Source organism: Coturnix japonica, chromosome 15 (assembly GCF_001577835.2).
Source record: "Coturnix japonica isolate 7356 chromosome 15, Coturnix japonica 2.1, whole genome shotgun sequence".
Lineage (NCBI taxonomy): Eukaryota > Metazoa > Chordata > Aves > Galliformes > Phasianidae > Coturnix > Coturnix japonica.
The window spans coordinates 6,005,608-6,018,505 of NC_029530.1; the positions used below are offsets into that span (position 1 = coordinate 6,005,608).

Below are 12,898 nucleotides of genomic sequence, written 5' to 3' on the forward strand. Positions count from 1 at the left end.
ATGGCGAATAGAGACACTGCCCTCACTCGCAATGGCTGCGTGTCTTCCGTATTTCCGCGGTAGAGCATGCGGGCGAAACCAACGCTGCCCAGAGGCGGGGGGGGATGGTGAGAACAGGGCGGCTCGTCAGTGTTACGGCTCAGAGGTTCCCCCCCTTGAGAGGTAAAGCGATGGAGGAGCCGGCGGGCAGGACGCCCTGTATATAAATGGGGGGAGAGCGGGGAATTGAGACTTCCGCTTGTGTGAGGGTCTGTGGGCTGCAGCGGGGAGAGAACGGGGCCCTATTGAACGCAGCTGCCGTGCTGTGGGACGGCCCTACCGCTGCCCTGGAGGGAAAGGAAGGGGCCAAGGGACGGGGGTGAGGAGACGGCTTGGGTGGGAAAGGGGCTGGGGTGTGAGGTGGGGCCTAAGGATGGGGGGAGCAGGGCACTGGGAGCTGGAGACTGAGGGATAAGGGTGGGGAATAGGAGTGAGGGTCTTAGGGAGGGCACCAGGAATGGGGACAGAGGGGGGTGGGAGCAGAGCCCTAAGGCTGAGGGACCTGGGGGGGAAGGGGGAAGAAAGAGGGGGGGGAAGGCAGAAGCTGAGGTGTAAAAGGGACCCCAGATATAGGAGAATAAAGGGGACTCCAAAAACAAGGGCCTGAGGAAACGGGGGGGGGCAGGAGTGGGGGATTCAAGGAGAGCTATAGGTATGTGGGTCTGAGAGAGGGGATGGCCATAGGGATGAGGGGTGGGGGGCAGAAGCTGAAGCCTAAAGGGGATTAAAGGGGAGCAGAGACTTGAGGGAGGCCATAGGGATGGTGGTTTGGGGGGGGGGGGGGGGGGGGGGGGGGGGGGGGGGGGGGGGGGGGGGGGGGGGGGATAGAGGTCTGAGGGGGTCAGTAGGAGCAGCCCCCCCCCCCAGGGTGTGGGATTTTGCATGGGGTGCCCCTAAACAAAGCAGGGGGTGGTGAGGGCAGGCTGCCTGCTTCCCCTGCTCCTGCAGGTGCGTGGCATGATGAGTTCCCCCGGCAGGGCCAGCGCTGCGTACCCCCTGCATGTCCTGGTTTGGAATAATGATTACCAGCGGTTGGATGAAGAGCTGCAAGAACAGGTAACTGCTGCCTTCCTGGGCAGAGAGAGCCTTGGCTGTGCCCCGGGTCTGTGCCAGGCTGGTGGGACTGTTTTCCTTCTGCACCTGTCTGTTTGTGGGTTTGAGAGTGAGGTAAGAAGGTATAGGGATGTGATGGACTTTCACTGTTTATCTGAGCAAAAAGAAGCAGCAAACAGAGCTTGCTTTAATGGAAAATCAGAGTGCAGCGCTGCTGCTGCTAGAGATGAGGGCAGGATGCAGCTTGCTGCTGACCAGCAGTGCTTAGAGGCAGCAGTTTTATACTGGCTGGAGTATTCTCAGCATCTCTGTTTAAAAAAAAAATATTAAATAGACTCATTGTTTCATGCTGTAGAGTAGAAAAATACAAAGCTGTTCTCTCTTTGGGGTGGCAGAGAGAGAAATAGTAATGACGTAAGGGAAGAACAGTGTGAAATGCTGCAGCAGAGCTCAGGCTTTAAGCATCCTTTGTGCTGAGGCACCCTGTGAAGGCTCAGGTGCACACTGGGGTGAGGGGAGAATCGTTTGGAAGCAGAACACATCCATTGCATTCTGCCTGGCACCACAAGGACACTATCCCAAGTTGGGCTGTGTCACCCCCCTGACTGGTGATTGCCATCTGCAGTTCTAACAGTGCTCCACGACTTACTAATGCTTGCTGAGAGCATGCACCTCCCCTGGTTTTTGAAGGAGAATCTTTGGAATGCAGTTAGTTTTCATCTGATTTGCTTTATTTTAATCCTTAACGTTGCTGTCACGTTGTTTCAGTTTATTTCTATTGCAGTAACGTTTTGATGTGTGAACATTTGTAATCAAATAAGGATCCTTGTGCTGCTTGTCCTTGTGAGACTGAGGCTAAGTGAGCATCCACACCTGTGAGTGCTCCTCCCAGACTCAAGTACTCTTCAATGTGAGGCAATGAGCAGCGTGTTGAGATGGGACACTTCCATCTCATATTTCTCTGCCTTTCAATATTATTTTTCCCCTTTAAAGTATTCCAAAGATCTGTTTCCTCCTGCTTCCTCAGGATAAGCTTCTTGCTGGCAGAGGGGCACGTGAAGGAATCAATGCCAGCTGCACTGGGTATGGCAAGGAGGAGTGGAATAGGGGTTTACTGGTTAGCAGAGGTCCTTCCTACATTAGTGCAATTAGCATTGGAGTTTTAGGAAGTGGGGAAGCAAATGCATTGGTATTCCAGAACAGAAGTGTGTAAAGAATGCTTTAAAATGAAGCTTCCCCCATTGTGTGTGATCTTTCAAACTTGATGCTGTCAGATAACTGCGTTAACTTGCATAATAACTTACCTGTTCTGCTATTGACTTTCCCCTTTTCCTTTAGTTATAGATGCTCTTCTGTTTCAAATCTCTAAGCTAATAGTGAAAGATATGTAAGGTATGAGTATGTTGTGCTTGCATGTTTTGGATCTTTATGCTTGTGTGGTCTCTTATTTTTAGTGACTCGTACAAAATGCATTCGCTCTTCATTGTGCTGTGTGTCAGTAAAAATGAATGCCTTGTCACTTACCATTTGCTTCTATGCTCTCAAAAAGTGCTACACAAGATCGGTGTTGTATCGCCTGTTGGGTCGTTTTGTTTCTTTTCCCCTCTTTTTCCCCTTCCTGTTATGCTGTACATTAAATCCTCCTGGTGATCTCTCTCAAGCTGTTAACTGTGCGTGTTTCAGTGCACACAGAACTGTCTTTTCCTAAGAGGGACTGCTTCAAAAGGGGGAAATAATTACAGGAAGAGAAATGAGAAGCATCACTGAGAGCTCAGTTGTGTTTTACAGTGATGCCAGTTTGTAGGCACTGTCCTGCTTCTCTTTTTATTTCGGTGGGGAAGTGAGATCTCAGTGTACTGAGGGCAGAAGGGCAGCACAGCAGTGTTTGCAACCAGAGTGAGTACGTAGCATGAGATGTGTGGGCATACATAGGGAACGTTGGCTCCTAGGTTATTTCCAACAAGCTTTATGTGAACTCCTGTCAGTGCATTGTGGTTAATTGCGTTTGCTAGAGCAACGTCAGCATTACTTATCTCTTGGATACTCAACAGGATGTTGAACAACGTGATCCCCGGGGCCGGACCTTGCTGCATCTTGCTGTTTCCTTGGGTTACGTAGAATCTGCCAAAGTCCTTCTTCAGCACAAGGCAGATGTTACTAAAGAGAATGCACAGGGATGGACAGGTAAAGATCATTTTAAAACCAGAAAACATGTGTTAGTATTCCTCAGTTGCAGGTGCTGTGCTTTGATTCTGCGTTGTGCATGTTGCTCAGAAAGCAAACTGAAACCATCTTGTGCTTGGATTTCTTTCAGTTTTACATGAGGCTATCAGCACAGGAGATCCAGAGATGGTCCATATGATTATGCAGCACCGGGACTATCAACAGGCCTCCAGGACGCTTGGAGGAGTCCCTGAATTACTCCAGAAGATTAATGAGGTGCTTATTTAGTTGACTCCAGACTGTAAACTGAAATAAGACAAACAGATCAGAGTCCAGTTAATTTGAATTTGGACAACTTCATCCTTTCCTTTCAGTTCACATATTGCATAGGCCTGTGGGAGATGGAGTCTCTTTCCCTGACCTTATTTTGCAACCTGTAATAATGAAATTCATTGTTCAAGGGTGGCTGTTAAGGTGTTGCTGCTTCTTTAATAACATGAAGAAGAATAGCCTGCAATAAAGCAGCAGCAGACTGAAGCATTATATTCTTGTTAATCTGAGGCTCTGTTCATTTTTGATTTTTCCTTTATCTAAACCATTGATGGGAAATGCTGTGCTGAACGTTAAGTCAGTTTTGTGAAGTATTCATAGAGTCTTTTCCTTTCCCAGACTCCTGACTTTTATGTGGAAATGAAATGGGAGTTCACTAGCTGGGGTAAGAATCCTGATTGTTGGTACCTCTTCTAAGCAGCAGACAGAAGGACTCACTGCTACTAATATCACAAAAGCTATGCAGAGGGAGAGACTTACAGACATCATTGTTCCCTGCTCCCCAGAATACTTACCATCACCTCTCAGAATAGCCCTTTATATTTCTATATCACAATTGTTCTTTGTTTCTGTTCTGATTGTGGGGTTGTTTGGTTTTGTTTCTTTCAGAGACTTTCTCTGAGTTTTGCTTGCATATCTTCGGTTGTTGATGATTAAGACAGTGATATGACTGGCATATAGAAGCACAGACTGCTTGGAAGTATCTGCTCTATTTATGTGTTGCTTGCTTTTGTAGTTCCACTGCTTTCTAGAGTTTGTCCAAGTGATGTCTGTCGCATCTGGAAAAGTGGTGCCAAATTGAGAGTTGATATCACCTTGCTGGGGTTTGAAAACATGAGCTGGGAGAGGGGAAGACGCAGCCTGATCTTCAAAGGACAAGGTATGTTTTTGCTTACTGTGTCAGTGATGTTGATTGCCAAATGCTGGATAAACCACAATGAGAAACCCTGTTTTTGCTCAGAAGATCCGTTGAGGCTGAGTACTGAATTTTAAGCAAGTTTTGGTCGTGTTTGTCTTAAACACCTTTAAAATGACGTGCTGTTCCAACAGATGGTGAAGGTTGGGCAGAGCTAATTGAGATTAACCATGATGATAAGTTTGTTTCCACGGAACGTTTTGAGATTTCCCAACACATGAAACATTTGACGCTGGGATCTATGACACCACAAAGAGGAGAAGTGGAAAGACGCCTTACAACTCCAATAATCAACACGTGCCTTGATACAAGACATATTGCTTTTGAAAGGTAAGGTATGAAGTTTCTCTTAGTAAATGAACACTGCAAGCTTATTGACGGCCATACCTTCTAAGAGAGATGTATATTTGCAGTTTCTTTATCTTGTATACCTAGCACTTCCTCAGAGCTTCCCAGAACTAGTCCTTGTGGTGTTCAGTGAGCTGTATTTAAGGCATCTCTCTATGCACACTCATAGACAGACTTCCTAGACAGAAGTTCCCAAACTGCAATGTCAGGTTACTTTTGAAGTCAAACTTGGTGTTGAAAGCTGGATGCTAGGCTAAATGGTTTAGTGTAGATTGCCTTCCTCCTCTGCAGCTCAAGTGTCCACATCTGAATCTAAAACCTGTGGCTTAGCCTCTGGATTTGTTCCATAGTCTGAAGAACAGGAGCAGCATGACTTTCTTAGTGCTGACATGAAGTGTGTGCATGAGGACAGGTTGACCCATGCTTTTGTCTGGGGTTAATAATCAAATAACTTACCAAATATCATTTGTTCAAAGCTTTTTTGGTGGAAGGAATGTGTTGTGTAGAAGTGTAACAGTATAAACACTTGTGTTCACTTTTTTGGCAGAAGCACATCTGGGTTCTGGGTTTGGAGGACTGAAAAAGCAGAAGTTGTAAATGGTTATGAAGCAAAGGTAAAGCCAAGGGGTCTCACAGAGAACTGAAATGTTGTGTTTTGCCTTTATTACTCAAATATTTTAGGTTCTAAGTTTCCTATCAAGAGCTTATTGTGTTATAGAGCAGGGTAGGAGTGAGGATCTTTAAGGGTGCCAAACTTGTGTGAGGGGCGGGTGGTGCCTGTGGCACATCCTCAGGGGCTCTGGGAGGGAAGGAGGATCAAAGCATTTAAACAGAAGAAGGGAAAAAGATCCAGTGTAACTGTTGGAACTGCCTTCCAAAAGCCAGAATTGAATTCATTCTTGTGTTGTCATTCCCTCACTGTTAAACGAGGAGGAGCCATGGGCACTCTAATAACAGTATTGAAAGGAGATACAGCTGATAGCAGCAGGAAATGGGTAGGGTGAATTCAAGTACCACCATGGGTGACTTGCAGTGTTTCTGTTTTATCCTCTTGCCCAGCAGGTGGCTGTACAGCTCCAGCCTTAAGCAGGGAGCTGTCAAGAGAATGGTATATGGGATTTTCACTACACCAAAGGGAATAGAAAATCCAAGTGCAGCATTTCCAGTTGATCGCTGGTATGTTAAGGGTTAAGATCTTTGTCATTAAAAAGCAGATCCATTTTGCTTTGTTCTGTCTTCTTAGGCTCGTATTTATGGCTCATTTAGAGGCGATGTTGGTTTTGTAACCTGTGGTGTTTCTTGTCCTTCTGCTCTTCTTCTAAAGGTGTACACAGCAAATAATCTAAATATAGTCACAAAAATCAGAACGGAGCACTTAACAGAAGAGGAAAAGAAAAGATACAAAGGTAGTTTTCCTATAGGAATACCAAAATTAAGTACAACCTTTTGGCTCTTTAATGCATTTGTGCCTTTATATTTTTTTTTTGGCCAGGTTTAAATGTTTGTCTGGGCTTTGTTTTCTTTGGCTTTCTGTTCATTTCTGGTCCCATGAGCCTTTATAATGTTTAAACTGGAGTAAAAGATGAGTAGCTCATGACCTCATACAGAAACATTGGCCTGTTCTGGGGTCACCAGGGGAGACACTGAATGGTAGTGATCTGATGATAGAAACATCTGGAAAGCCTTGCCTCTCTTCTGGATCTTGTATCCATCTTACTCTGTCACCTTTAGGTCCTGGGCTTGCCTGTTCAAGCTTACAGGGAATATGGGCTTCATCTTAACTGTGACAGGCTTACTGTACTCTGGGTTAGAAGCCTTGCTTGTTAGCTTGCTGTGTAGTTTTGCTAAGTTGTTCTTCCTGTTGTCTGAAGCTGACAGGAGCCCCTTGGAAACATTTCTGGGAAGAGTGGAGCATGAGTACAATGCTCAGGTGAGTGTCTGACCTCATAATAGAACCCTGTGGCACAGAGGTCTGTATCAAATCTGTATCTGCTAAAAGTAAGAATGAGCTCCTTCGTAAAGGGTATGTACAGCTTGTTTTTCACTTTGGTCTTTTTCTCTCTTGCTTTGTAGAGTGTAGTGAAGACAACAGAGTATTCCACATGTTACAATCCCACTGCTATTACTCCAGAGGAGTACTTCGATCCAGAGTTTGATTTGAAAGGCAGAGATATAGGAAGACCCAAAGAAATCACCGTTCGAACGCAGAAGTGAGAAATAAGACTTTATTTCCAGTTTGCCTCTTGCCAATCCTCTGACCACTGGAAGCTGTATTTTACCAACGTTCAGTACAGTTTCACTCTTCTTGCAATGTTAATCAAGACATCCTAAAGTAATCAGCTGTGGACTAATTCTTAGTTCAAGGGCTGTAACTTTTCAAACAGTGACCCTTCCCTGTTGGAACATATCAGCCAGCTCCTATGGTTTGTTTCTAGCCTGACCAAGAGTGTAGTTTGGTTTCTTAAGGCAGTAACTATTGCTCTTTGTATGAAGCAGGTAGAAGTGTTGTGTTTTGCTTTTTCAGTTTCCAGAACTGTCTATTTAAGATGCTTTTGTACAACTTACCCTTTCAGATTTAAAGCGACATTGTGGATGAGTGAAGAGTTTCCCTTGTCCCTTATGGAGCAAGTCACCCCAATCATTGATCTGGTGGCCAGAACTAGTGCTCATTTTGCCAGACTAAGGGATTTCATCACTCTGGAATTTCCACCAGGATTCCCTATCAAAATTGGTAATGGTTAACAATCTATTCTAGCGTCTTCATTTCCATTCTTTGTATTCTTTTTGCAACATACATTCACAAAAGCCATGTTAGTTCTACCAGTCACCTTGCCACACCTGGAACTTAGAACCAACATGTATGCTCTTTATGTCTGGAAATGTAGGGTTCAAATTCCCAATGACTGGTATAGAAACATGATTTTGAAGTATATCTTAGTAACAGTGAGGTGTTTCTAGCCCTTTCCTTGCGGTTTCAATGCCTTTGGCTTGGCAATTCTTACTTTTAAGTACCCCTATGGGATGTAAAGGCAGAGTGACAAAGACTAAGAGCAAGTTCTTGGTGATATGAGTTGTGATTCACTTTGTTGTGATAATGTTGCTTATGGTTTATGAGATTATATGTGGCTGCAGGTGTAAAAATGAATGACAGACTTATCTTTTTGATGCAGATGTTGTTGTTTTTTAATAGAAATTCCCTTATTTCACGTGCTGAATGCTCGAATTACATTTGAAAACATCAACAGCTGCAGGACAGCTGAGAGAACAGTTGGAAGTGCACAGGGGGATTCAGGTGAGGAGTGGAAGAATGCAGAGATGGCATCTCCATGTGTTTCTCTTTGTGGAGTGAGTAGAAGAGCTTCTACATCCATTGCAAATAACCTCAGAGAAGTCAGAGCTACTGGTGTCTTTCTCTCTTCCATCCTTTTTCTTCCACTGTGGTTTTGTCAGTGTTCAGCCACCTTACCTAAAAAAGGCTGTACTGCATCTTACTGCCATGCTTGTTTGCCAGAGCCTCTGGCTACATGTAGCCCGGTGGCTTATCTGCACTTTTGGAGTTAATCATGTATGAACATCATCCATTGGGTTGTTTTTCTATTAATAACTTGCCATGTTTTAAACTATATTTTGCTTCTCTAGGTGCTAATTTTGAGGTTGACCAGTCGGTGTTTGAGATCCCCAAATCATACCATGTCCAAGATGATGGTAGGAACATACACGTTCATGATGAAGATAATGAGATTATGCAGTTTGCTATTCAACAGAGTCTGTTGGAATCCAGTGGAAATAAAGTAAGTGTGCCGTAATCTGCTCAGTGCTGATCTGTCAGCTCTGACAGGAAATGTGCAGCAATAGCTTGATCTCTAAATTAAGCCATTATGTACAAAGTGCCACGTAGGATGGATTTTCTGAGAACCTCAGGGGAGAAAAATAGAGCAATTTATTTGGAAGAAGAAATAAGAGCGAATTGCACCACCAATCTATGAACTTCTTTCTTCAATTTCTAGGAAGTGGGGGCACATTCCAATGGAGCAGTTGCGTATTCACAGGACTTCAATATCCTGTATCAGAGGTAACTAATTATTTGTGTGTCAAGCCATGCATAATAGACCAAAGAATGTCCAACAGTAGCATGAAGCTATTTTTCTGAACACAGGTGGCACATACACAGAATTCAAGGTCTGTCTTGCTGTGCTGCTTCTAACTTTGCTTTTGTCAACAAGCCAGAGCTCCAGGCTGGGCCTCACTAGTCTGTATAGTATGTCCCTGTAGCTCAGTGCCACAACTGACCTGCACATGTATTTTTCTCCTATTATACACAGCCTTTCTGTTCTGCTATTAAAACTATGGGGTTGGTCCCTTTAGGTTGGTGCATTCCTGAGGAACCCTAGAAGAACAGGTTTTACATGTGGCTGTCAGAATTGCTGTCTTACACTGAGAGCTGCCTTCTGCCCTGTAAGATCATGATTCAGGCTTGCGGACTGAACACAAGTTGCTAGGGGGAGGATCACTGTAGGAAACATGAAAGAAGCTCTATCTCTTTTCCTTCTCAAAGTTCTGTCTTTCTGCTTTCTACAGGGCACTGCAGGAGAGCTTCCTGTCGAGCACAGGTCATTCAGAACGCAGCAGCCCTAGCGAGCCTTCTAGTTTTGAGAAAGACTTACAGCTTGCCATGGAGCTCTCTGTCCGAGAGCAGGAGGAGCGAGAGAGGCAGCGCCGTGAGGAGGAAGATGCAGAGCTGCAGCAAGTTCTACGGCTTTCTCTTGTGGAAAAATAACTCCTTGAAAGAAGGATGACCAAATCTGTGCAAAGCTGAAGGCTTTCCGAGCTCTCAGGCTGAAGACCACTCCTGGATTGCTTAAGTAAGCATTTCACCTGCCTTCTTCATGGTCACTGTAATATCAGCTACAGCAGCTGATGGTTTTAACTTGGTTTATCTTTTTCTTTTTGAGGGAGATTCAGTCACTGGGCATTCTGTGTTTGGCTGCCCAGCTGTGCAGCCTTAGCCATGATGTATTCTTTTACCTGACTGTGTTTATTGAAGAGCAGGTGGAAGGCTTGCTTAGCACCAGGGTTTAGGGTTGTGCTGAAGCTTAAAAACCTGATTTGTGAGGATTTCAGAAGGGAAACCTCTTCATTACTTACCAAAGAAATACTCATCACCGTAGTCACTTGGGAATAATTCAAAGCCAATATCTCTGTTCCTTCCAGTTCTTACGTGGAAGGCATCTATATGCATTTACATACATACAATAGTTGTCATGCTGACAGATGCTCTCTGTTAGTTTTGTTTAGACGTGATTCTTTCTTCTCCAGTCACTGAGACTTTTCTTTTGCTTACAAGGGATCATTTTATACTTGAACAGCTAATCCAAGCATGAGGTTAAAGTAGCGCTTCCTGAAATCAGACAAACCAAACAGCCAGTATGATTTTTAGCTCCTCAAGTGGGGACCATCCTCCTCAAGTAGCACTTTCTGCAGTGATTCAACACCAGCTCATTCCCATGGCCGGAAGGCAGCAAGGAGATAAGCGGTGGGTAGAGGTGCTTCTTGAGATCACTGTGTGTGCATGTGTGGGTGCTGCTGAATTCAAACAGGAGAAAAGCCAGGTGAGATTTTAGTGTATACTTATATTGGAAGGTCAGTTTTAATTCTGTCATCCACAAGGGAAAAGGTGTGCTGCTTTTTAAAGCTCAGATGCTTATCCTTTGCGTGAATACATCTATTTTTTTATCTCTTTTTATTGACTTTTAAACCAAACCAAGATGACTGCCCTCCTCAAAATGATGTCGTAACAGTTCAGAAATAGGGTTTTAACTGCTCTCCTCAGGTCTTTCCTCCTATGATAGAGTTGTGGCTGTTCTACTTGCACTTCTGTCAGTGTTTACGGTGCGCTCAACTCTCAAGTGCACTCCATGTACACGGCGATGTACACCCACAGGAAGGCCTTACAGCAGCCAAACATCAGCAATATTGCTCAGTCCCTGCTCACGGTGCTGTGAGAACCTATGATACGTACGCTGTCGTCTTGCTGCCTAACCCTGCCCTTCTCCTTGATCAAAGCAGGGCAGCTGCGTGCAACTGTTAACCCCTTTAAAATCATCATGACTCAACCAGAGAGATGGTTGGTAGCTTAGAACTCCATTTTAAACCAATAATCCATATTCCTTTCTGTAGCAGGCAATTGCAATTCAGTGTCTATGTGTATCATGCTTAACATTGCAGCTTGCAACCCTCCTTGGCTCCCTGGTGGCTGCAGGATGCAACTCTTTGCATGGGGGGCGGAGGGTTGTGTTGGAACTGCACCTTTGTAAAGAGGATCACTGTGACTTTCTGGGTTGCAGGAAAGGGAAGAAGCCTTGCATTGTGCTCTTAACATTATGTGATAAAAGATGAGATTGTGTTGGGTTTGTTTGTTCCTCCAGCGGAAATAAAGAGTGCTGATACCTTTGTAAGAGTGCTGCCTGGCTTTGCTTTTTTGCTAGTGAGGAGGAAGGAATGCGATGGTGGGCATCGCTGCCTTCAGCAGATGAAACACAGGCTGCTTGGTGGGACTTCAGTGCTCCCTTTCAGCTCTATGCACCTTCTTGTGAGTAACAGGTAGGAGGCAAAGCAGAACCTCGGTTACAATGAGCTGCATCTATGTTCTGAGCCTATAAAGGTCGTGCCCCTATTTTGGAGCTGTTTGGAAGTGAGACAAAGCAGGGGCTTCTTGTGCTGCTGTTTTGGAGCTGGGTTCTGTTCCATGGTAACTCAGGACTCGCTTCATTTGAGAATCCTTTTGCTCATTCTCTTCCCTTGTCCTGCAAGCTGTAAAGCTCACAGCTGGGACGTGGGACTGCTTGGCCTTTCACACAGCTACAGCTGAACGTCCATGAATAAATAAAGGAGCCCTGCAGTGTTTGCTTCTCTTTTATTTGTACAGAGAGAGACAGAGCAGGGGGTGAAGAATGAATGCAAACAACGCTGCCGCAGGGAGCTCAGAGCTACACCCACCAACAAGCACACAGCTATGGGCACAGTGTTATGTGGAACAAAGGATGTAGAAACCAACGAAGCCAGAGCTCTGCAGCTAAGGAGAGGATCGGAAAGAAACATCCTGCAGTTGTTTGCTCCCTCATTTGTGCTTCACTAAGGTTAGAAATGAGGTCTATTCCAGGCCAGGCTCATTTACTGACACATAGAGCAGCAGCAAAGGGAATCCCCAGCTCCCTGCCCTTAACAAAGCAGGAGTGAGGGCTTGCAGAGCTGACCAACATTAGAAGCATGGTTTTAAAAGCCTAAAATAAATTACTACCCCTGCCCCCATTATGTTAAATACCAACGTAATAAGAAGCAAAATCCAGTTACTACTCCCGGCCAGTGCAAAACAGAACACAAAAATAGCAGCATCCAGATGCACGTGGTGTGACTTCAGTGTAAACCCTGACTTTGTTACCCAAAGCTGCAGGGGGTGGATCCGGCTGTAGCTGCACAGCTGAGCCCCCCGCTGCCCCATGTGTAGGGGCTGGGCCGGGCTCCTTGTCCATGGCTGCTCCCCGATGCTCCGATGCTGAGCGCTGGGATCGCCATCACCACGAAGCAGAAGCGGAACCGGGTGTCGCTCCGTGCGGGTGATGGGGATGTCCTGGAGCCGTGGGATGCTACCGCCGGCGGACGGGTTTGTAGACGCAGACAGCCATGAGGACGATGGTGAGCAGCAGGGCGCTGAGGATGCTGCCCAGCAGCACTGCGAGGGAGGAGGCCGGTAGGTTAAACCGTACGGCACAAAGAGAAGCCCCCTCCCTTCCCCTCTGCCCTCCCCCAATTCAATTCTATTTCCTTACCCAGGTTCTGTTTCTGCAGCACAGCGTAGGGCCGGCTGCGCTCCGCCGGGGTCAGAGCGGCCAGCACGGCCAGCGCCCAGCCCCGCAGCGACATCCCGGTTCCGCTCGGTTCGGTTCTACGCTTCAACACGGCGATAAGCGCCGCTTCCTCTTCCTGCCGCCCGCTCCGCCCCGGTAACGTCAGCGCTGTGCCCCCGCCCCCCTCCCCAATGTTCTGCCCATC

At 45.9% G+C, this 12,898-nt stretch overlaps 1 protein-coding gene and 1 long non-coding RNA gene across 3 annotated transcripts; one reads left to right on the forward strand and one right to left on the reverse strand.

The window, feature by feature from the left end:
• Positions 1-191: 191 nt before the first annotated feature.
• Positions 192-11,304, forward strand: ANKRD13A (ankyrin repeat domain 13A). Of its 2 annotated transcripts, none has more exons than XM_015878085.1 (16): positions 192-358; positions 1,017-1,095; positions 3,144-3,276; positions 3,407-3,531; positions 3,925-3,970; positions 4,322-4,465; positions 4,636-4,831; positions 5,397-5,463; positions 6,174-6,255; positions 6,721-6,779; positions 6,923-7,059; positions 7,423-7,580; positions 8,040-8,141; positions 8,489-8,640; positions 8,857-8,921; positions 9,428-11,304. In XM_015878085.1, the coding sequence occupies exons 1-16, from the start codon at positions 207-209 to the stop codon at positions 9,624-9,626; spliced, it is 1,896 nt and encodes a 631-aa protein (XP_015733571.1). In that variant the 5' UTR covers positions 192-206; the 3' UTR covers positions 9,627-11,304. The 2 variants fall into 2 exon arrangements, with proteins under 2 accessions (XP_015733571.1, XP_015733572.1); XM_015878086.1 differs by having other exon boundaries at positions 249-358; positions 988-1,095.
• A 441-nt stretch (positions 11,305-11,745) lies between these two features.
• On the reverse strand, positions 11,746-12,859 carry LOC107321312. The gene is made up of 2 exons (XR_001558529.2): positions 12,676-12,859; positions 11,746-12,578 (listed from the first exon to the last, which is right to left on the reverse strand). It is a non-coding gene; the product is annotated as an uncharacterized LOC107321312 (long non-coding RNA).
• Positions 12,860-12,898: the final 39 nt, after the last annotated feature.

Excerpts from the sequence above, each read along its gene's own strand:
- ANKRD13A (XM_015878085.1), top strand. The coding sequence starts at position 207 with ATGGGGGGAGAGCGGGGAATTGAGACTTCCGCTTGTGTGAGGGTCTGT. Across the intron at positions 3,277-3,406 it reads GAATGCACAGGGATGGACAG|TTTTACATGAGGCTATCAGC; the intron begins GTAAAGATCATT and ends GATTTCTTTCAG. Across the intron at positions 3,532-3,924 it reads TACTCCAGAAGATTAATGAG|ACTCCTGACTTTTATGTGGA; the intron begins GTGCTTATTTAG and ends TTCCTTTCCCAG.